We start from the raw sequence: 21,120 nt of genomic DNA, 5'->3' as shown, positions 1-21,120 counted from the left end.
TATTCATTCCTGGGATGCTGACAAGGCCAGTATTTATTGTCCACCCTTAATTGCCCTTGAGAAGGTGGTGGTGAGCCACTGCAGTCCATGCAGTGAAGGTACTCCTATAGTGCTGTTAGGGAGGGACTTCCAGGATTTTGGAACAGCGATGTATTTCCAAGTCAGGATGGTGACTTGGAGGTGATGATTGTAGTGTATGTACCCGTCTACCTTTAAGGAAACTATTGTATGTAACCGTTCACCTTTAAGAGAACTACTTTAGGTGTGGCACTACTTGTTTGGCTTCTGTATACTGTAATACCGACAGTGACCACACCAGTATATAAGTGTTGTGGCAGGATTGCTGGGGCAGATTCGCCCTGACCTTCGAATAGTAAAGACCTGTTTGTTTGTTACTCCTGAAGTCTGTGTCGTTATTAACAGTACAACCCACAGACTTTACAGTGGCGACGAGTCCGATCGTACCCTGCGGCAAGACTACCAAAGCAACTAAAGAGCGTCGAAGAGAGGCAACCGCCCTCGTCGTTATGCTGGGAGAAAACACGAGGCTGCAGCAATAGAAAGGAAGAAGACTTGGCAACAAAAGCTTCCAGCAGCAACAGGCACTGACTACCCTTCTACCACGGTGCCGATCAGCAGGAAACAAGGCGGCCGCGGAGACTGTGAGTAGGGGAAAGTGTAACGAAATCCGGAGGATAAGGGCTGTGCACTCGACCACGGTCGAGGGGGAGCAGAGCTGGTCAGGAAGTCGGGTCCAACGGCGTCGTGAGATAGCCGGACCGCGATCGGCGGGAAAAGCCGGGCAGCGACCGAAGCCACGAAGCGCTGAGACCGGGAGCAGGCGCGGGAAGAGAGAAACTCAGCCGCAGCCGGTGAGGGAAGCACCGGACTGCGTGAGGGCTGGGAGGCGAACGGGAACCGAGCGTGTGGGAGCGGCAGAGCCGACCAAAGGAGGCTGCGCGAGAGCCAGTCCAGCGGCTGAACTGTTCTCCACCAACGGGGTACCCAGCGCCGGTAGAGCCGAACGTGTGGGAGAGAGACGGAGCCGAGCAAGGGGAGAGGGACTGCGTGAGAGCCAGTCCAGCGGCTGAACTGTTCTCCGCCAACGGGGTACCCAGCGCCGGTAGAGCCGAACGTGTGGGAGAGAGAGACAGAGCCGAGCAAGGGGAGAGAGACTGCGCGAGAGCCAGTCCAGCGGCTGAACTGTTATCCATGAACGGGGTGTTCCCAGCGCCGGTAGAGCTGTGCGAGCGGGAGAGAAAGACAGAGCCGAATAAGGGGAGCTGTGCGGAAGCCAGCCAGCGGCTGAACCTGTCCACTGTGGGGAAAGCGTACCCCTTCCACCAGGGAAGAGACGCGGGAAGCCGCCATTAGGCGGAGAAGACGACAGAAGCGGGAAACCGCCATTGAAGTGGGCGGAGAGAGAAGGAAAGAGCGGGAAACCGCCATTTTCGCGGGAAAAACCGCCATCTTAGAAATAAACAAATAAATAAGAATACTTAAAGAAATACTTGTGCTGCTCCCAAGGAAAGAAAGACGCCTAAGCGAGGGAATATTAACGATTTTAATTCTGAGATAGAAGACTGGGCCACGTACGTGGAACGCATAGAGATTTATTGTGAAGCCAACAAAATAGAGGAAGACGACAAGGCGATAACATTGCTAAACTCGATGGGGGCAAAAACATACAGGCTCTTGAAGCATCTAATAGCACCAGATAAACCGGCGGATCAGACTTTCGAAGAGATTGTGGCTGTGCTGAAGGACCACTTGAACCCCACACCGTTGATGCTGGCTGAACGTTTCAAATTCTATGCAAGAACGCAGAGGAAAGACGAAAGTAACGCGGAATACTTGGTCGAACTGCGTAGGCTGGCGAAATACTGCCAGTTCGGAGGGAATCTGACAGAGGCACTGCGAGACAAGTTCGTATGTGGATTGTCCAAAGAAGGGACGCAAAAGCGACTACTGGAAGAGAACGACCTCACACTAGACAGGGCTGTTCTTATAGCTGCATCGCACGAAGCCGCAGCGAAAGGAACGGCAGAAATGCAGCTGAAGGCGGCGGCACTCGGGGTGGACCAAATTACCTCGAATACAACAAAATGCTATCGTTGTGGGAAGACAACGCACGACCAGAATCAATGCTGGTTTAAGAACCAAGAATGTAGGAAATGTGGCAAACTGGGTCACATCGCAAAGGTATGCCGGTCAGGGAAGAAGACCAACAACCAAAGGAAGCCACCACAAGAAAAGTACAGCAAGGTACACAAGGTGGCTGAGAAGAGTTCAGACGAACAGAATTCAGACTCCGACCCAAACAACCAGGAGCTGGGTAGTCTGAGAATTCACAATGTGGGGAGGGAAGCTGATCTACAAACTATCTGGGTCATGCTAAGAATAGCTGGAGTCCAAGTAAGAATGGAGTTGGACACTGGATCAGCTCTATCAGTCATCAATCGAAGGGACTACCACCGGCTATTCTCTCACATACCCTTAAGGAATACCAAGTTCGTATTACAGACATACACGGGGCATAAAGTATACCCCATGGGGAAGATAAGAGTCAAGGTGAGAGAGAGGGGTAAAGAACACCCAAGAATGAACTTGTACGTATTACCTGAGGGAGGACCACCACTTCTAGGACGGGAGTGGATTAAGAAAATAGACATGGAATGGCACTATCTAAAAGCCATCACGAGTGAGGACTCGGTACGAGCAATCAGCTCAGATTCTGGAACGGATGACGATAAGACTAACTCAAATATGGAAGACAAGGCTGAAATGGACTTGCCGACTATGGTGGAGAAAACGAAGACAGGCATAAAGGCTTATGCTACCGAGAAGGATAAAGCTTCAGAGCAGAACTCCAGGTTGACAGAGAATTCTGAGCCTGTCCAAGTTAAGGACTTATCCACGACGGAAGAACACAGAGCCCGGACTCAAACGTATCGCAAAATACAACAACAATTAGAACAGTTGAGTTACCGTCTCGTACAAGAGATGAAAACAATGGAACAATTCTGGGACACCGAATGGGAGAACCTGGAAAGACAACAGAGGCAGCTAGCTCAAGCTGAGAGCGACCATAGGGCCATCATGGCTAAGTATCGATCACATCTCCCTGATGCTGTTCAAGAGTTAGCATATTTGCAGAACGAAACAAATGAAGAGGAATCTTCAGGCAGCCAGGATTTTATCCCAGTTCCTCTCTACGACTCCTTACAAGCAGAGTGTAAGAAGTTGAAAGAACAGTATGAACAGGCCCAGGCTACAATTCTGGAGGGGGTTAACTCGGCAACCTCCGAAAAGCTAGTTTTAGTGAAAGCATATGAGCAACTAAAGGTTGAACATGAGCAAGAAGTCCAAAGGATGCAGGAAATGTTTGAGGCGCTCCAGGCCAAGACAGACTCATCGGTAGAGATTCCATCCATCGATGAAAAATTGGAGGTGGAAGATATGGCAGAACATGGAATCCAAGAGGTTCAAGAACTCATAAAAGTACTGAAGGAAACCCAAGACAAATATGAGGCGGAAATGACCAGGGTTCAACAACTTGAAGAACATAGTCAACTGGGAATCCGGGCAGTGGAAGGAAAGGCAACTGGAAGAGAAACAGAGACTGGAAGAATGGCCCCTGAACTGGAGCTAGAGAGCATCAAGGCGCAACTTCTTCGAGCGCTTAAAACCCAAGCACCAGAGGGAAAGGTGGATGAAATAGAGAAGAAGTTGATCCACAGTGTCCCCAGGGAAGAGTTAACGACCAGCCAACTCCTTCACAGGCGGAGTGACAAGACTCCACAAGGGGAACACGAGCTTCAGGCTTCAAAGGGAAGGAATTCGGAGCTTCCAAAAGGGATGGAGATAGCTGAGGTGGCAACACAGCTTTTACAAGGATGCCAAAAGGACGCTGAATTACGTCAAATTGAACAGAAGAATGGGGAAACAGCTACTCCAGTAGAAGGAGTAAATAGCCGGATAACACAATCCCCGATGGAAGGGAAGGTATTGAACTCACAAATGAGGACAGTAGTGAAGGAATGGCAGACAACCCAGGAAGAGCGTGATGAATATGAATGTATGAGGAAGTCTTTTCAAGAAAGATGTCTAGGGAAGGAACCACAGTCAGCTAACGTCCAGATGGGTAAGGAGGAAGTAGAAGGCCCTCTCGCTGGCCTAACTCAGGACGACCCCGAATATTACCATGACCTGTTGAGTGACACTGAATATTACGAGGATCTGGTCTGCCCAGTTTGTGAGGAAAACTCCCAAAGTGCTGAAATCAGGATGAAACACTTAAGGTCTAATGAACATAGAGAGTTGGTGGCGCTACAGCTGGCAGCCGAGAAAGGAGCCCCGAGAGTCTCAAAAAGGCAGAAAAGAAAAAGAAGAGGCAGAAGACAATAACTATCTAAAATATTATCACTTCTACCAGCTCAGGAGGGGACCTACGAAAGGAGCTAAATTAGTTGAAAAGTGGGAAATTATCAAGACAGCCAGTTGGTTATAAAAGTCGGCACTGCCGGTTCAACAAGACGGAAGTTCAAGCTGTTACGTCAAGGAAAAGGCTATGGAGGAGTCACACTATCCATGTGAACCGGCTACACCAAAGAGATGTTGTTCGGACCAAGTCAAGATCGGAGACTGAATCTGTGAACTGTTCCCGCAGAGACTGACTTTGTGAACTGTTTCCCACCGAGATTATATCTGTAAAGTGTTTTATATGAAGTTGAAGATATGTATGTTAATGGGACTCTAAGTAATAAGCTAAAAAGGGAGGATTGTAGTGTATGTACCCGTCTACCTTTAAGGAAACTATTGTATGTAACCGTTCACCTTTAAGAGAACTACTTTAGGTGTGGCACTACTTGTTTGGCTTCTGTATACTGTAATACCGACAGTGACCACACCAGTATATAAGTGTTGTGGCAGGATTGCTGGGGCAGATTCGCCCTGACCTTCGAATAGTAAAGACCTGTTTGTTTGTTACTCCTGAAGTCTGTGTCGTTATTAACAGTACAACCCACAGACTTTACAATGATGTTCCCATGCCCCTGCTACCCTTATCCTTCTAGGTGGTAGAGGTCGCAGGTTTGGGAGGTGCAGTTGAAGAAGCCTTGGCGAGTTGCTGCAGTGCATCTTGTAGATGGTACACACTGCAGCCACGGTGCTCCGGTGGTGGAGGGAGTGAACATTTAAGGTGGTGGATGGGGTGCCAATCAAGCGGGCTGCTTTGTCCTGAATGGTGTCAAGCTTCTTGTGTCTTTGGAGCTGCACTCATCCAGGCAAGTGGAGAGTATTCCAGCACACACCTTACTTGTGTCTTGTAGGTGGTGGAAAGGCTTTGAGGAGTCAGGAGGTGGGTCACTCGCCGCAGAATATCCAGCCTCTGACCTGCTTTTGTAGCCACAGTATTTATGTGGCTGGTCCAGTGAGGTTTCTGGTCAATGGTGACCACCTCCCCCCTCACCAGGATGTTGATGGTGGGGGGTTCCGCGATGGTAATGCCGTTGAATGTCGAGGGGCGGTGGTTAGACTGACTCTCGTTGGAGATAGTCATTCACGCCACACAAGTGGCAGGCAATGTTACTTGCTACTTATCAGCCCAAGCCTGAATGTCATCCAGGTCTTGCTGCATGCGGGCATGGACTGCTTCATTATCTGAGGAGTTGTGAATGGAACTGAACACTGTGCAATCATCAGTGAACATCCTCACTTAGGATGGAGGGAAGGTCATTGATGAAGCAGCTGAAGATGGTTGGGCCGAGGACACTGCAGCGATGTCCTGCGGCTGAGATGATTGACCTCCAACAACTACAACCGGGGCTAGAAGAGTTAAATTATGAGAACAGGCTGCCTAGACTAGGCTTTTATTCACTTGAATATAGAAGATTAAGAGGTGATCTAATTGAGGTGTTTAAGATGATCAAAGGAGTTGAAAGGATAGATAAACAATTTTCACTGGTGGGGAAGTCCAGAACAAGGAAGCATAACCTTAAAATTAGAGCTAGTCCACCCAGAGGTGATGTCAGAAAGCACTTCTTCACACAAAGGGTAGAGGAAATTTGGAACTCTCCTCCAAAAAGCTGTTGAGGCTAGGTCAATTGAAACTTTCAAAACTGAGATTGCTAGATTTTTATTAGGCAAGGGTATTAAGGGTTATGGAACCATAGTGGGTAGATGGAGTTAAGATACAGATCAGCCATGATCTATTTGAATGATGGAACAGGCTTGAGGGATTGAATGGCCCACTCCTGTTCCTAAGTGTCATCAAAAATAATTAAGAATGGGTCAGTTTATATAAAAGGAAGCTGGTCTAATTGTTATTGAGAGCGCCTTCATTTTTCTTAGCATGGAGCTGACCCGACGAAGAAGAACAGAGATGGGAACACACCTCTGGACCTTGTGAAAGAAGGGGACACAGATATTCAGGACTTATTACGAGGAGATGCTGCTCTGCTCGATGCTGCCAAGAAAGGCTGCCTAGCTAGGGTCCAGAAGTTGTGTACCCCAGAGAACATAAATTGCAGAGATACTCAAGGAAGGAACTCAACACCACTCCATCTTGCAGGTAAGATCTTGCCTAAGTGCTGTAACCGCTGATCCACTGTCCTTTTTTACTAACCTTCTGTCCACTTAATTTGATCCAAATTCTTGCTTGTTTCACTGAAGTTTGCTCTTTTCCAATCCAGCACTCGTATTTTTTGATTCTGTTGCTATATTGCATTTTCACGGTGAACTATTGTGTGCTCGCCATTTTTCAATTGTTCTCATACTCTCATCAGTTATTTTTCCTACTTCATTTCCCAGAACTAAATCAATCATGGTGCTGTTTGAGTTTGATCAATCATGCATTACTTATCAGGGATGACTATACCTATGCATTTATAAGAGAGGACTGCAATTTGAAATGCTTTGCAATCAACTTGAGCTATTTTATCTGCATGTAAATTAAGTGATTGAGAACTGTTGTGCATTCTGAATTTGTAGACATCAACACAGGAACAGTGGCAAAGATTGAGGGAATTAACTTGAGCCTAAGACTAATGTTTGGCCCTTGTGGATTGTTTTGAGATTTTTATCCCAACAGGATTTTAATATGCATTAGTGCAGGATTTGGCACAATTCTGCAACTGGCATTCAGACCTCTTTTATAAAAGTATATAATAGAGGCTAAAAGTCAGTTAGTTAAGTTTCACCAGAAATTGGCCAACAGATATTCCACACCTCACATACAAACAAGTTTTACCTGTTCATACTTGCCAGCTAAGAATGAAAAGTTCATTTACATGCTATTTCATGGCCCCTAGTGCAGTGAGAACCAGTATAGTATGCATTTCACGATACATTGAGCTAGTCTAATGAGTTGGCCATTTTCGTTCCTGCTCACTTACATGCTCGTCAGACTAAATAAACTGCATACCTTTCTGTTGCATGCAGGCTAATTTCTGGGTTCTCACTGATCTGATCTAGAATATGTGTGTGGATGTCTGAATATCCATAGAAAATACTTTTGTGACTAAAAGTAGCATTTCTTTGGCTGACCAGCTCTTAATTTTCTACAATAGAATATGCTGCAATCTCTAATTATAGAATATGCTGCAATCTCTAATTAATCTCAATAGCTGATGGAACCGGTTTTCCCCACTCTACATGGATAGGCTTTCTGCCCTTCCCCCTGCACAGATGCAAATAGCACAAGAACAAGCTCCTCTCAGTAAAGCAGCAGTGTCTGTTGCATTTACAATGGGTAAGCTTGAAATTTAATTGGAAATGAGAGACCTTTTCTGTCAACACTTCTGTTCTCCTCTTCTCCCTCCCATCCCATTTTATTATTCCCTTTTCTCCTCAAGATTCTGCTTTTTGTTGGGTATGGTTACTGGATGACAATTGGGAGTAGGAACAGAATCACAGAATCACAGAAACCCCACAGTGCAGATAGAGGCCATTTCAGCCCATCAAGCCTGCACCGACACATATCCCACCCGATCCCCATAACCCCTACACCAACACATATCCCACCCTATCCCCGTAACCCCACGTATTTAATCCCCCTAACACTAAGGGTCAATTTATCATAGCCAATCAACCTAACCCGCACATCTTTGGACTGTGGGAGGAAACCGGAGCACCCGGAGGAAACCCACGCAAACACGGGGAGAATGTGCAAACTCCACACAGACAGTCGCCCGAGGCCGGATTCGAACCCGGGTCCCTGGCGCTGTGAGGCAACAGTGCTAACCACTATGCCACCGTGCTGGATGATTAAAAGGGCTCGGAGTGGGAGAGGTGGACGTGATTGATCTTAATTTTGGAGGGGAGCAGGTCCACGAGATCTTTACATTTAGTATCCAAGATGAGGATGGAGGTTGCAGGGGAGTGATATCTGAGGAGGCAGTTTGTGTAGAAGAGGGGTTTGCGATCTTTTTAGACTTCTGGGATGATTCAACAGTACTGGCAGAATTTGGTTGTACATGAGTAGCAATGGTGCTGTTTAAGATTGGTCAAACTAGATTTGGGCGTAGACAGCCAGGCCAGTTGATCACCTGCACTGTAGTCTGTGGCTCACAGACTTGAGTTTGCAAAGGTGGTGGTGTCTCGGGATCGGAGTGGGAGATCGCCTGAGACCTCACTGATCTGAGTGTATCGAAAGTGGAGCACATTAATGGAAGCATATATTGGTCCAGTGGGTGGGGCAAAGGAGAGGGAGCTGGGAGCTAGAAACACTACTTGAGAGAGATTTGTGGGCTAGTTATTTCCAGGGCAAATGATGAGAATGGAGGAGTTTGGCACAGCAAGGGCATGTTAATGAGGAACTCATTGGAGCTAGTTTTGTTGGTCATGGGGACTTGCAAAGTACTTGCCTTGTGTATTGGTGAGGTTGTGGAGGTGGCTATGTGTTGAAGGTGAGGTTGAGGGATGAGAGGAAGGTGGAGAAGCCAGAAGAGACCGGACAGGATCAGTTGAAATCTTTGATCATTTCAAAAATCAAGGAAACTGCATCACTCGGAAGCTGAGAGACGAAGTTGTATAAGGCTCCTTCACAAGTCTTCGCTCAACATTTCCCATGAGAACTTATTTTTCTAACTTGTGTGCATTTTGTTGGTGCAGTATTGTTTAAAATTTCACAATACTTTATTTGTAAAATGATATTAGATTAGGATCAACCCAGCTTTGGTTCCTGGCCTGAGTTCAAGCAATGTTTGGTGCGCTACAGTTGAGTTCAGTGTTCCTAGCTTGGGAGGGGAACATTTTGCCAGGATTTCCACCTATGACCCCTAGCTACTATCCCTCCCCGCCTTAGTTTAAAATATATATGTGTCAAGGCATTGGAGAGGGTGCAGAAGAGATTTACTAGAATGGTACCAGGGATGAGGGACTTCAGTTATGTGGAGAGGCTGGAGAAGCTGGGGTTGTTCTCCTTCGAGCAGAGACGTTTAAGAGGAGATTTGATAGAGATGTTCAAAATCATGAATGGTTATGATAGACTAAATAGGGAGAAACCGTTTCCAGTGGCAGAAGGGTCGGTAACCAGAGGACACACATAGAAACATAGAAGATAGGAGCAGGAGTAGGCCATTCGGCCCCTCGAGCCTGCTCTGCCATTTAATGAGACCATGGCTGATCATCCAAATTCACTACCCTGTCCCAGCTTTCTCCCCATATCCCTTGATCCCTTTAGCCTTAAGAAATATATCTAACTCCTTCTTGAATATATTTAATGAATTGGCCTCAACTGCCTTGTGTGGTAGAGAGTTCCACAGGTTCACCACTCTCTGGGTGAAGAAATTCCTCCCTATCTCAGTCCTAAATGGCTTACTCCTTAGACTGTGACCCCTGGTTCTGGACTCCCCCACCATCAGGAACATCCTTCCTGCATCTAGTCTGTCTAGTCTTGTTAGAATTTTATGTTTCAATGAGATCCCCTCTCATTCTTCTAAACTCTAGCGAATATAAGCCTAATCGACCCAATCTCTCCTCATACGTCATTCCTGCCATCCCAGGTATCAGTCTGGTGAATCTTCGCTGCACTCTCTCCATGACAAGAACATCCTTCCTCAGATAAGGTGACCAAAACTGCACACAATACTCAAGGTGTGGTCTCACCAAGGCCCTGTACAACTGCAGCAAGACATCCTTGCTCCTGTACTCAAATCCTCTCACTATGAAGGCTAACATACCATTTGCCGCCTTAACCGCCTGCTGCACCTGCATGCTTACCTTCAGTGACTGGTGCACAAGGACACCCAGGTCTCATTGCACTTCCCCTTTTCCCAATCTATTGCCGTTCAGATAATAATCTGTCTTCCTGTTTTTGCCACTGAAGTGGATAACCTCGCATTTATCCACATTATACTGTACTGCATTTGCCATGCATCTGCCCAATCACCCAACCTGTCCAAATCATACTGGAGTTTCTCTGCATTCTCCTCACAGCACACACGCCCACCCAGCTTTGTGCGGTCTGCAAACTTGGAGATATTACATCTAGTTCCCTCGTCTAGATAATTTATATATATATTGTGAATAGCTGGGGTCCGAGCACCGATCCCTGCGATACCCCACTAGTCAATGCCTGGCACTCGGAAAGAGACCCGTTTATTCCAACTCTTTGCTTCCTGTCTGCCAATCAGTTCTCTATCCAAGACAGTGCCTTACCCCCAATCCCGTGTGCTATAACTTTGCACACTAATCTCTTATGCGGGATCTTATCAAAAGCCTTCTGAAAGTCCAAATACACCACATCCACTGGTTCTCCCTTATCTATACCAGTTACATCCTCAAAAAATTCCAGTAGATTAGTCAAGCATGATTTACCTTTTGTAAATCCATGTTGACTTTGTCTGATCCTGTCACTGTTTTCCAAGTGCTCTGCTATTACATCTTTTATTTTGGACTCTAGCATTTTCCCCACTACCGATGTCAGACTTACCGGTCTATAATTCCCCGTTTTCTCCCTACCACCTTTTTTAAATAGAGGGGTTACATTAGCTATCCTCCAATCCATGGGAACTGTTCCAGAGTCTATAGAATGTTGGAAGATGACCAGCAATGCATCTACTATTTCTAGCGCCACTTCCTTAAGTACCTTAGGATGTAGATTATCAGGCCCTGGGGATTTATCGGCCTTCAATCCCGTCAATTTCCCTAACACCGTTTCCCTACAAATACTGATTTCATTCAGTTCCTCCCTCTCATTAGACACAATGTTCCCCGACATCTCTGGGAGGTTATTTGTGTCCGCCTTTGTGAAGACAGAACCAAGGTATGTATTTCATTGGTCTGCCATTTCTTTGTTCCCCATTATAAATTCCCCTGATTCTGACTGCAAGGGACCTACGCTTGACTTTACCAATCTTTTTCTCTTCACATATCTATAGAAGTTTTTACAGTCAGTTTTTATGTTCCCTGCAAGCTTACTCTCATATTCTATTTTCCCCTTCTTAATTAATCCCTTTGTCCTCCTTTGCTGAATCCTGAACTGCTCCCAATCATCAGGTTTGATGCTTTTTCAGGGCAGGGCTGGAATCGATGTCCTAGGGGGTGTGTTTGCTAGTGCTCTGGGGGAGGGTTTAAACTAAGATGGCAGGGGTTTGGGAACCTGAGCAGGGGGACAGAGGAAAGGGAAACAAGGATAAAAGCAAAAGAAAGGAAGGAGAAAAACAAAACTGGCAGTCAGAGAAATCAACGGTTTAAATCAAACATGGCCACAGTAAATAATAAGTCTAATAGGTCTAAGAGCGTTGTGTCTTAATGCGAGGAGCATTCGTAATAAGGTGGATGAATTGGCTGCGCAAATAGAGGTAAACGAATATGATTTGGTTGGGATTACGGAAACGTGGCTCAAGGATGGCCAAGGCTGGGAACTCAACATCCAGGGGTATTCGATATTCAGGAAAGATAGGCAAAAAGGAAAGGGAGGTGGGGTAGCATTACTGGTTAAAGAAGGGATTAACACAATTGTAAGGAAGGATATTAGCTCTGATGATGTGGTATCTGTATGGGTAGAATTGAGAAATACCAAGGGGCAGAAAATGTTAGTGGGAGTGGTATATAGACCTCCAAACAGTAAGGCGGAGGTTGGGGATGGCATTAAAAAGGAAATTAAAGAAGCGTGCAATAAGGGCACAGCAGTCATCATGGGTGACTTTAATCTACATATAGATTGGGCTAACCAAATTAGTAACAATACTGTGGAGGAGGAATTCCTGGAGTGTTTACGGGATGGTTTCCTGGACCAATATGTCGAGGAACCAACCAGAGATCAGGCCATCTTAGACTGGGTATTATGTAACGAGAAAGGATTAATTAGCAATCTTGTTGTACGAGGCCCCTTGGGTCAGAGCAATCATAATACGATCGAATTTTTAATTAAGATGGAGAATGAAGTAGTTGACTCAGAGACTCGGGTCCTAAATTAAAAAAAAGGAAACTACGATGGTCTGAGGCGCGAGTTGGGTAGGATTGATTGGGGAATGTCACTCAAAGGGTTGACGGTGGATAGGCAATGGCAAACATTCAAAGACCGCATGGATGAACTACAGAATTTCTTCATCCCAGCATGGCACAAAATAAAACAAAAAAGGTGACTCAACCATGGCTAACAAGGAAATTAGGGATAGCATAAGATCCAAGGAGAGGACGTATAAATTGGCCAGAAAAAGCAATAATCCTGAGGATTGGGAGCAATTTAGGATTCAACAAAGGAGGACAAAGGGATTAATTAAGAAGGGGAAAATAGAATATGAGAGTAAGCTTGTAGGGAACATAAAAACTGACTGCAAAAGCTTTTATAGATATGTGAAGAAAATAAAGATTGGTGAAGTCAAGCGTAGTCAGAATCAGGGGAATTTATAATGGGGAACAAAGAAATGGCAGACCAACTAAATACATATTTTGGTTCTGTCTTCACAAAGGAGGACACAAATAACCTCCCAGAGATGCCGGGGAACGTAGGATCTGATGAAAGGGAGGAACTGAAAGAAATCAGTATTTGTAGGGAAATGGTGTTAGGGAAATTGATGGGATTGAAGGCCGATAAATCCCCAGGGCCTGATAATCTACATCCTAGGGTACTTAAGGAAGTGGCCATAGAAATAGTAGATGCATTGCTGATCATCGTCCAACATTCGATGGAATCTGGAACAGTACCCATGGATTGGAGGGTAGCTAATGTTACCCCACTATTCAAAAAAGGTGGTAGAGAGAAAACGGGGAATTACAGACCGGTAAGCCTGACATCAGTAGTGGAGAAAATGCTAGAGTCCATTATAAAAGATGTAATAGCAGAGCACTTGGAAAACAGTGACAGGATCGGACAAAGTCAACATGGATTCACAAAAGGTAAATCGTGCTTGACTAATCTACTGGACTGTTTTGAGGATGTAACTGGTAAAATAGATAAGGGAGAACCAGTGGATGTAGTGTATCTGGACTTTCAGAAGGCCTTCGATAAGGTCCCGCATAAGAGATTAGTGTGTAAAGTTAAGGCACATGGGATTGGGGGCAAGGTATTGACTTGGATAGAGAACTGGTTGGCAGTCAGAAAGCAAAGAGTTGGAATAAACGGGTCCTTTTCCGAGTGGCAGGCAGTGACTGGTGGGGTACCGCAGGGATCGGTCCTTGGACCCCAGCTGTTCATAATATATATTAATGATTTGGATGTAATATCTCCAAATTTGCAGACGACACAAAGCTGGGTGGGAGGGTAAGCTGCGAGGAGGATGTCGGGAAACTCCAATACGATTTGGACAGGTTGGGTGATTGGGCAGAAACATGGCAAATGCACTATAATGTGGATAAATGTGAGGTTATCCACTTTGGTGGCAAAAACAGGAAGGCAGATTATTATTTGAATGGCAATAGATTGGGAGAAGGGGAAGTGCAACGAGACCTGGGTGTCCTTGTGCACTAGTCGCTGAAGGTAAGCATGCAGGTGCAGCAGGCGGTTAAGAAGGCAAATGGTATGTTGGCCTTCGTAGCGAGAGGGTTTGAGTACAGGAACAAGGATGTCTTGCTGCAGTTGTACAGGGCCTTGGTGAGACCACATCTTGAGTATTGTGTGCAGTTTTGGTCACCTTATCTGAGGAAGGATGTTCTTGCCATGGAAGGAGTTAGAGTCATAGAGTTATACAGCACAGATAGAGGCCCTTCGGCCCATCGTGTCTGCGCCGTCCATCAAGCCCTGTCCAATCTAATCCCATTTTCCAGCATTTGGTCCATAGCCTTGTATGCAGTGGCATTTCAAGTGCTCATCCAAATGCTGCTTGAATGTTGTGAGGGTTCCTGCCTCTACCACCCTTTCAGGCAGTGAGTTCCAGACTCCAACCACCCTCTGGGTGAAAAAGTTCCTCCTCAGATCCCCTCTAAACCTCCTGCCCCTTACCTTGAATCTATGCCCCCTTGTTACTGACCCCCCTACTAAGGGGAAAAGTTCCTCTTTATCTACCCTATCTATGCCCCTCATCATTTTGTACACGTCAATCAGGTCCCCCCTCAGCCTTCTTTGCTCCAAGGAAAACAACCCCAGCCTGTTTAGTCTTTCTTCATAGCTGAGGCGCTCCATCCCAGGTAACATCCTGGTGAATCTTCTCTGCACCCTCTCCAAAGCAATCACATCCTTCCTATAGTGAGGTGACCAGAACTGCACACAGTACTCCAGCTGTGGCCTCACCAGCGTTTTGTACAGCTCCATCATAACCTCCCTGCTCTTGCCTTCATTAGCCGAGGCATAGAATATAAGTATCCCATATGCCTTTTTAACCACCTTATCTACCTGATCCGCTGCCTTCAGGGATCTATGTACATGTACACCAAGGTCCCTCTGACCCTTTGTACTTCCTAGGGTCCTACCACTCATTGTGTATTCCTTTGCCTTATTTGTCCGTCCAAAATGCATCACCTCGCACTTTTCAGGGTTAAATTCCATTTGCCACTTTTCCGCCCATCTGACCAACCCGTTTATATCGTCCTGTAGCCTGAGGCTTTCCTCCTCGCAATTTACCACCCCACCAATTTTCGTGTCATCTGCGAACTTACTGATCATACCTTTTACATTCTCATCCAAATCATTTATGTAGATCACAAACAGCAAGGGACTCAGCACCGATCCCTGAGGTACACCACTGGACACAGGCTTCCAGTCACAAAAGCAACCTTCGACCATCACCCTCTGCTTCCTGCCACTCAGCCAGTTTAGGATCCAACGTGCCAAGGCACCCTGGATCCCATGGGCTCTTACCTTCTTGACCAGTCTCCTATGCGGGACTTTGTCAAAAGCCTTACTGAAGTCCATGTATACCTCATCCACACACCTAGTCACCCCCTCGAAAAATTCAATCAGATTGGTCAGACATGATTTACCCTTGACAAAGCCACGCTGACTATCCCTGATTAATCCTTGCCTCTCCAAGTGGAGACTAATTTTGTCCCTCAGAATTTTTTCCAATAATTTCCCTACCACAGATGTTAGGCTCACTGGCCTGTAATTCCCTGGTTTATCCCTGCTACCCTTCTTGAATAATGGTACTACGTTAGCTGTTCTCCAGTCCTCTGGTACACCCCCTGTGGCCAGAGAGTTCAGCGAAGATTCACCAGGCTGATACCTGAGATGGCAGGAATGACGTACAAGGAGAGATTGGGTCGATTGGGCTTGTACTCGCTGGAGTTTAGAAGAATGAGAGGTGATCTCATTGAAACTTATAAAATTCTGACAGGACTGGACAGACTAGATACAGGAAGGATGTTCCCGATGGTCGGGGAGTCCAGAACCAGGGGACACAGTCTAAGGATAAAGGGTAGGCCATTTAGGACAGAAATGAGGAGGAATTTCTTCACCCAGAGAGTGGTGAACCTGTGGAACTCTCTACCACAGAAGGTGGTGGAGGCCAGTTCATTAAATATATTCAAGAAGGAATTGGATATATTTATTAAGGCTAAAGGGATCAAGGGGTAGGGGAAAAAGCAGGGACCGGGTACTGAATTTGGATGATCAGCCATGATAGCATTGAATGGCGGAGCAGGTTTGAGGGGCCAAATGGCCTACTCCTGTTTCTATGTTTCTGGCCAAATTAGATGTCCTCTCCTTGGATCTTATGCTATCCCTAATTTCCCTTGTTAGCCGCGGTTGAGTCACCTTTTTTGTTTTATTTTTATGCCAAACAGGGATGAAGAAATTCTGTAGTTCATCCATGCGATCTTTAAATGTTTGCCATTGCCTATCCACCATCAACCCTTTAAGTACCGTTCCCCAATCCATCCTAGCCAACTCGTGCCTCATACCATCGTAGTTTCCTTTTTTTAAATTCAGGACCCTAGTCTCTGAGTTAACTACTTCACTCTCCATTTTAATGAAGAATTTGATCATATTATGATCGCTCCTCCCCAAGGGGCCTCACACAACAAAATTGCTAATTAATCCTTTCTCATTACATAATACCCAGTCTATGATTTAAGGTGATTGGCAAAAGAACCAGAGGTAAAACGGGGAAACATTTCTTTGCACAGCGTGTTTTGATGATCTGGAATATACTGCCTGAAAGGGTGGTGGAAGCAGATGCAATCATAACATTCAAAAGAGAATTGGATAAATACTTGAAGGGAAAAAAATTACAGGGCTATGGGGAAAGAGCAGGGGAGTGGGATTAATTGGATAACTCTACCAAAGAGCTGGCACAGGCATGATGCACCGAATGGCCTCTTTCTACACTATCATTCTATGATTCTATGACATCTAATGAATGATCACTTTTATGGTGTACTGCAGAATTGTAACCTGAGATCAGCGACAGGAAGAAAGGACAAGGGAAAATTCAGCAGTACCCGGTTACAGGGACTCAGAATCTTGCACTGAAGATAACACTGTAGGGCAGGGGTGGGAAGGAATCTTCACATTGTCTGAATTCCCTGGCAATGTACTGGGAATGCAAGATTGCTGTGTATGAAGCCATCTGACTTGTTTTCTGGCCTTTAGTCATTTTTATAAATCACCTGTGATTCTAAAGCGGCAGAGAACTCTTCTCATGCTGAAATAAGAATAATTCGTCAATATCCTGTTACGTGTAAGAATTATTTTTTTCAGGGTGTGTGTTATCAAATGTAAAGCACTGAAATGAAGTACCTCTGACAGTTGTTGCTTTAGTTAATTCTGTAACTTCATTTTTATTTTCAAAGGCTGATAAATGGGGGCTGCAGTTCAGGCAATGATTTATTTACTGAGTGGTACTCGATTTACAAATATTTCAATTTCTGGAAGTCACTATGACTTGTACATGATTTAAATTTAAAGTTTTACAATTTTTAATCATTAGTTTCAGGTGATTTAGTGAGAAATTTTAAGGTGAAACAGTCTCAGCCACGAAACTAAATAAAAATTTGAAGTCTTCAATAAAATATAAGCCTAGATTAACTTAAAATGCCTTAGTTCAGTGGTAGCACTTTTGCCTGAGTCAGAAGGTTGTTGGTTCAAGTCCCACTACGGAAACTTGAGCACATGATCTAGGCTGACACTCCAGTGCAGTACTGAGGGACTGCTGCACTGTCGGGGGTGCCGTCTTTTGGATGAGACATGTAACTGAGGCCCCATTTGCCCTCTCTGGTAGATGTAAAAGATCCCATGACACTATTCGAAGAAGAACTGGGAGTTCTCCTGGTGTCCTAGCCAATGCTTACTCAACAAACAACACTAATAAAAATCAAAAATTATCTGGTCATTTACTCATTGCTGTTTGTGGGATCATGCTGCGTGAAAATTGACAGCCGTGTTTCCCTACAACAGTGACTACACTTCATTGCCTAGAAAGTCCATGAAAGGCACTATATAAATGCAAGTCATTTTCTCTCTGAAATAGAATGTTTATCGGCAGCGAATGATTTACGAAAAATTGAACCACTCATTTTCAGTGGGTTGAATGTGGTGATTCCGGTGGTGGCTCTATAGAAACAGCCAATGTGGCAAACACCTGGTGCTGAAACACGATTTAACTGCTGTTGCTAACTCTCATTTTCACAGTCCTTGAACAACATGTAAGAACAGGCATTCGGAATGTGTTGATACTGACGCATTAGTATATTATCCACCTTGACCACAGATGTGCTCCTGATCAGGAATTTTGATGATTGATTGTAAAGCAATGATCAGGAAGTTCCCGAAATAGCTAATTCTGTAAAAATTTAGCGCAAGTAATAAAGATCCCAAAAATAGCTGTGTGTATGTTGTAACATTTTTTAATTAAGTTGTTTTTGTTTGACAGCTGGCTATAATAACCTTGAAGTGGCTGACTATCTTCTGGAACATGGTGCAGATGTTAATGCACAAGATAAAGGGGGCCTTATTCCCCTCCATAATGCAGCGTCCTATGGGGTAAGGAAACAATACATCACTTGTCACTAATTCTCAATGTTCAAGAAGGAGCTGGAGGAGTTCCTGAGAGTAGCCAATCTATACATATAGCAGGCACGTGTGTCTTCGGGGGGTTGATACTCAGTCACCATGGGTCCTGGAGCTTGATCGCATTCTTGTGTTGAAGAGGAATTTCTACAGTTTTTTTTCCTAAATTGGCTAATCTTAATGCCTATCCTAGGCACTTGCATGGCTGCGTGGGGTGGGGAGGGGAGGGTTGATGGGGGGTAATGGTGTGCAGGAGTTGCATCATGTGAGGATGGAACAAGCTCGATGGACCAGCTGCTGTTTACCTATCCTTTTTAATGCATTTGTCTAACTTAGGATATGTAATTAACCACTTAAGTCAAGGAAATCGAGCTGAAACATAAATGTGAAGTGTACAGATCGGTAAATAGATTGACAGACAGGTCAGAAACTAGATTATGGATGCTTTTGTCAGGAGACAAACCTGATTTTTTTTTTTGAAGAAAACAATGACAGTAACTATTAGGTCAAATGTTCCCCGTGTTTGCAACAGTAGGAGGGATAAAGTATAAACTTGATATTCTTGATTTTTAATGCAGAATGTTACAACACAGAAGCAGACCATTTGGCCGATCGCAGCTGTGCTGCTGCCACCTCTCTAGCTGGAACAGTTTAGTCCCTGCCCTTCATATTTTTAAAATATGATATTTGAATATAGTTGAAGTTGCATTTTTAAGGCCCTATTTTGCTTTCCTTTCAGCATGTGGATATTGCAGCGCTTTTAATCAAATACAACACCTGTGTCAACGCAACCGATAAGTGGGCCTTCACTCCATTGCATGAAGCAGCACAGAAAGGAAGGACACAGCTTTGTGCTCTGCTACTGGCTCATGGGGCAGACCCTACCATGAAGAACCAGGAAGGCCAGACTCCTTTAGATTTGGCTACAGTATGTTCTAAATTTGAAACACTAACAAGTATTTGATAATTTACATTTTGCTAATGTGTGTTTACAGTGTTGATGCTAGGAGCTGCTTAAATTGATTTTAATATTTGAGGACTTTTTAGTGTGTTTAAAATTTGTGAAGCTGGGCACTTATAAATGTTTGTTTTTCTTATTTCAGGCTGATGACATCAGGGCATTGCTCATTGATGCTATGCCACCAGAAGCCCTCCCTAGTTGTTATAAACCTCAGGCAACTGTTGTTACTGCAGCAGTGATCTCTCCAGCCTCAACTCCCTCTTGTTTGTCTGCTGCGAGCAGTATAGATAACCTGACTGGCCCACTCGCAGAGCTAGCTGTTGGTGGTGCCTCAGGTGCGGCTGATGGAGCTACTGGCACAGAGAGAAAAGAAGGAGAAGGTAGGCTGACTAAGATAAGTCTTCTATTGATGTGAGTTGTGGGGAAAGCCCCTCTCAATAGTTGTGCCTTCAGGAAAGAACTCGACGGTCTTAAATTTATGCAAGATGCTTTATTTGAAAACTTCACAGCACCAGAATGCCATATACAGGAAACTTTCTGGTACCCGGCACGGACGGGACCGACGTGTTGCCAGTTCATCAACAATTCCGGATAACCGAACGCTATAGTGAAAGATACGGAGCTCAGAGCTCCGTATAAAGCAACCATCCCTGTTGCCAACAGCTTCAAAACAATCGGCACAAGTTGCAAGCGTCTCTGTAGCTTAGCAACAGCTTCAGCTACACCCTTGCACAGCAACAAATGGAGTAAAAAAAGTAATAAGTTATCTGAACCGACTCCTGAATTTTGCCGGTGGATAGAGCGTTCCAGTTATTTAGGGGCCGGTTAATCGAAAGTTTCCTGTACCCTACAATAAAGTAACCTAGCAACCTAGTGAATTTCTGTTTTAAAGATGAAGCCAGGAGAAATTTTTTGTTCTTCACCATATAGCTTCTGAAATTTCTGTAAGTTACACTGTTGCTGGGTATAGTTAGTTTAGATCAACTTGGATCAGAATTACTCAGTCAAGGACCACAATCCCAAGCAATGACTTAATTGAAAGCCATGCGCTGTTACCAGGATTTTGCTAAAGCACATTGGATGTGACGGGGCTATTGTGATTTGCTGCCCAGCATTGTACATAACTCACCTACAACTTAGTTTTTTAATTTGTTCTTGGGATTTTAGCACCGTTGGCATGGCCATATTTATCCCTAGTTGCCCTGAGAATATGGTGGGCCTTCTTGAACCGCAGCATCCTTGTGCTATTGGTGCTCCCACAATGGTGTTGAGTAGGAAATTCTAAGATAACCTGCTGGCATTGAAGGAACAAAGATATATGTCCAAGTCAGGATGGTGTGTGGCTTGGAGGGGAACTTGGAAGTGATGTTGTTCCCACGACGTTGCTGCTCTGGTTCTCAGTGGGAATGGTCGCAGGGCTGGCCGATGGTGCCGAAGTAACCTTGGTAAGTTGTAGTGCATCCTGTAGATAGTACATGCTGCAGAAACAGTGCACCGGTGATGGAAGGGGTGGCTATTAAGATTGGTGACGGGTGCCAATAAAGCGAACTGCTCTTCCCTGGATGATGTTGACTGTCCGACTATTGCAGTTGCAAACATCCAGGCAAGTGGTCAGTATACATCACACTCCTGATGTGTTTTGTAGATGATGGAGAGACATTGAGGGGTCAGGAGGTGAGCCACAAAGTATCCGGCCTCTGTCCTGCTCTTGTAGCCACTGTGTTTTTCAATTTTTACAAATGCTCAGAGTCTGCCATTCAATTGTCGTTGG

At 45.0% G+C, this 21,120-nt stretch overlaps 1 protein-coding gene across 4 annotated transcripts in view; it reads left to right on the top strand.

Annotated features, from left to right (window-relative positions):
- Positions 1–21,120, top strand: part of tnksa (tankyrase, TRF1-interacting ankyrin-related ADP-ribose polymerase a) — a 205,264-nt gene that overhangs the window by 158,744 nt on the left and 25,400 nt on the right. For all 4 annotated transcript variants that reach the window (XR_015077716.1, XM_085983225.1, XM_085983213.1 and 1 more), the window contains 4 exons: positions 6,352–6,571; positions 18,252–18,361; positions 19,128–19,316; positions 19,492–19,729. Coding sequence is in view for 3 of the 4 variants with exons in the window: in XM_085983225.1 (XP_085839351.1) it covers positions 6,352–6,571; positions 18,252–18,361; positions 19,128–19,316; positions 19,492–19,729 (757 nt within the window). In the remaining variant the exon portion in view is untranslated. The remainder of the gene's footprint in view (positions 1–6,351; positions 6,572–18,251; positions 18,362–19,127; positions 19,317–19,491; positions 19,730–21,120) is intronic.

The sequence above is a fragment of the Somniosus microcephalus genome, chromosome 1 (assembly GCF_052327205.1).
Source record: "Somniosus microcephalus isolate GS21.2 chromosome 1, FLI_Smic_1.0, whole genome shotgun sequence".
NCBI lineage: Eukaryota > Metazoa > Chordata > Chondrichthyes > Squaliformes > Somniosidae > Somniosus > Somniosus microcephalus.
Note: the sequence above shows the minus strand (reverse complement) of the source record. Positions and strands in the feature narration are given on the sequence as shown.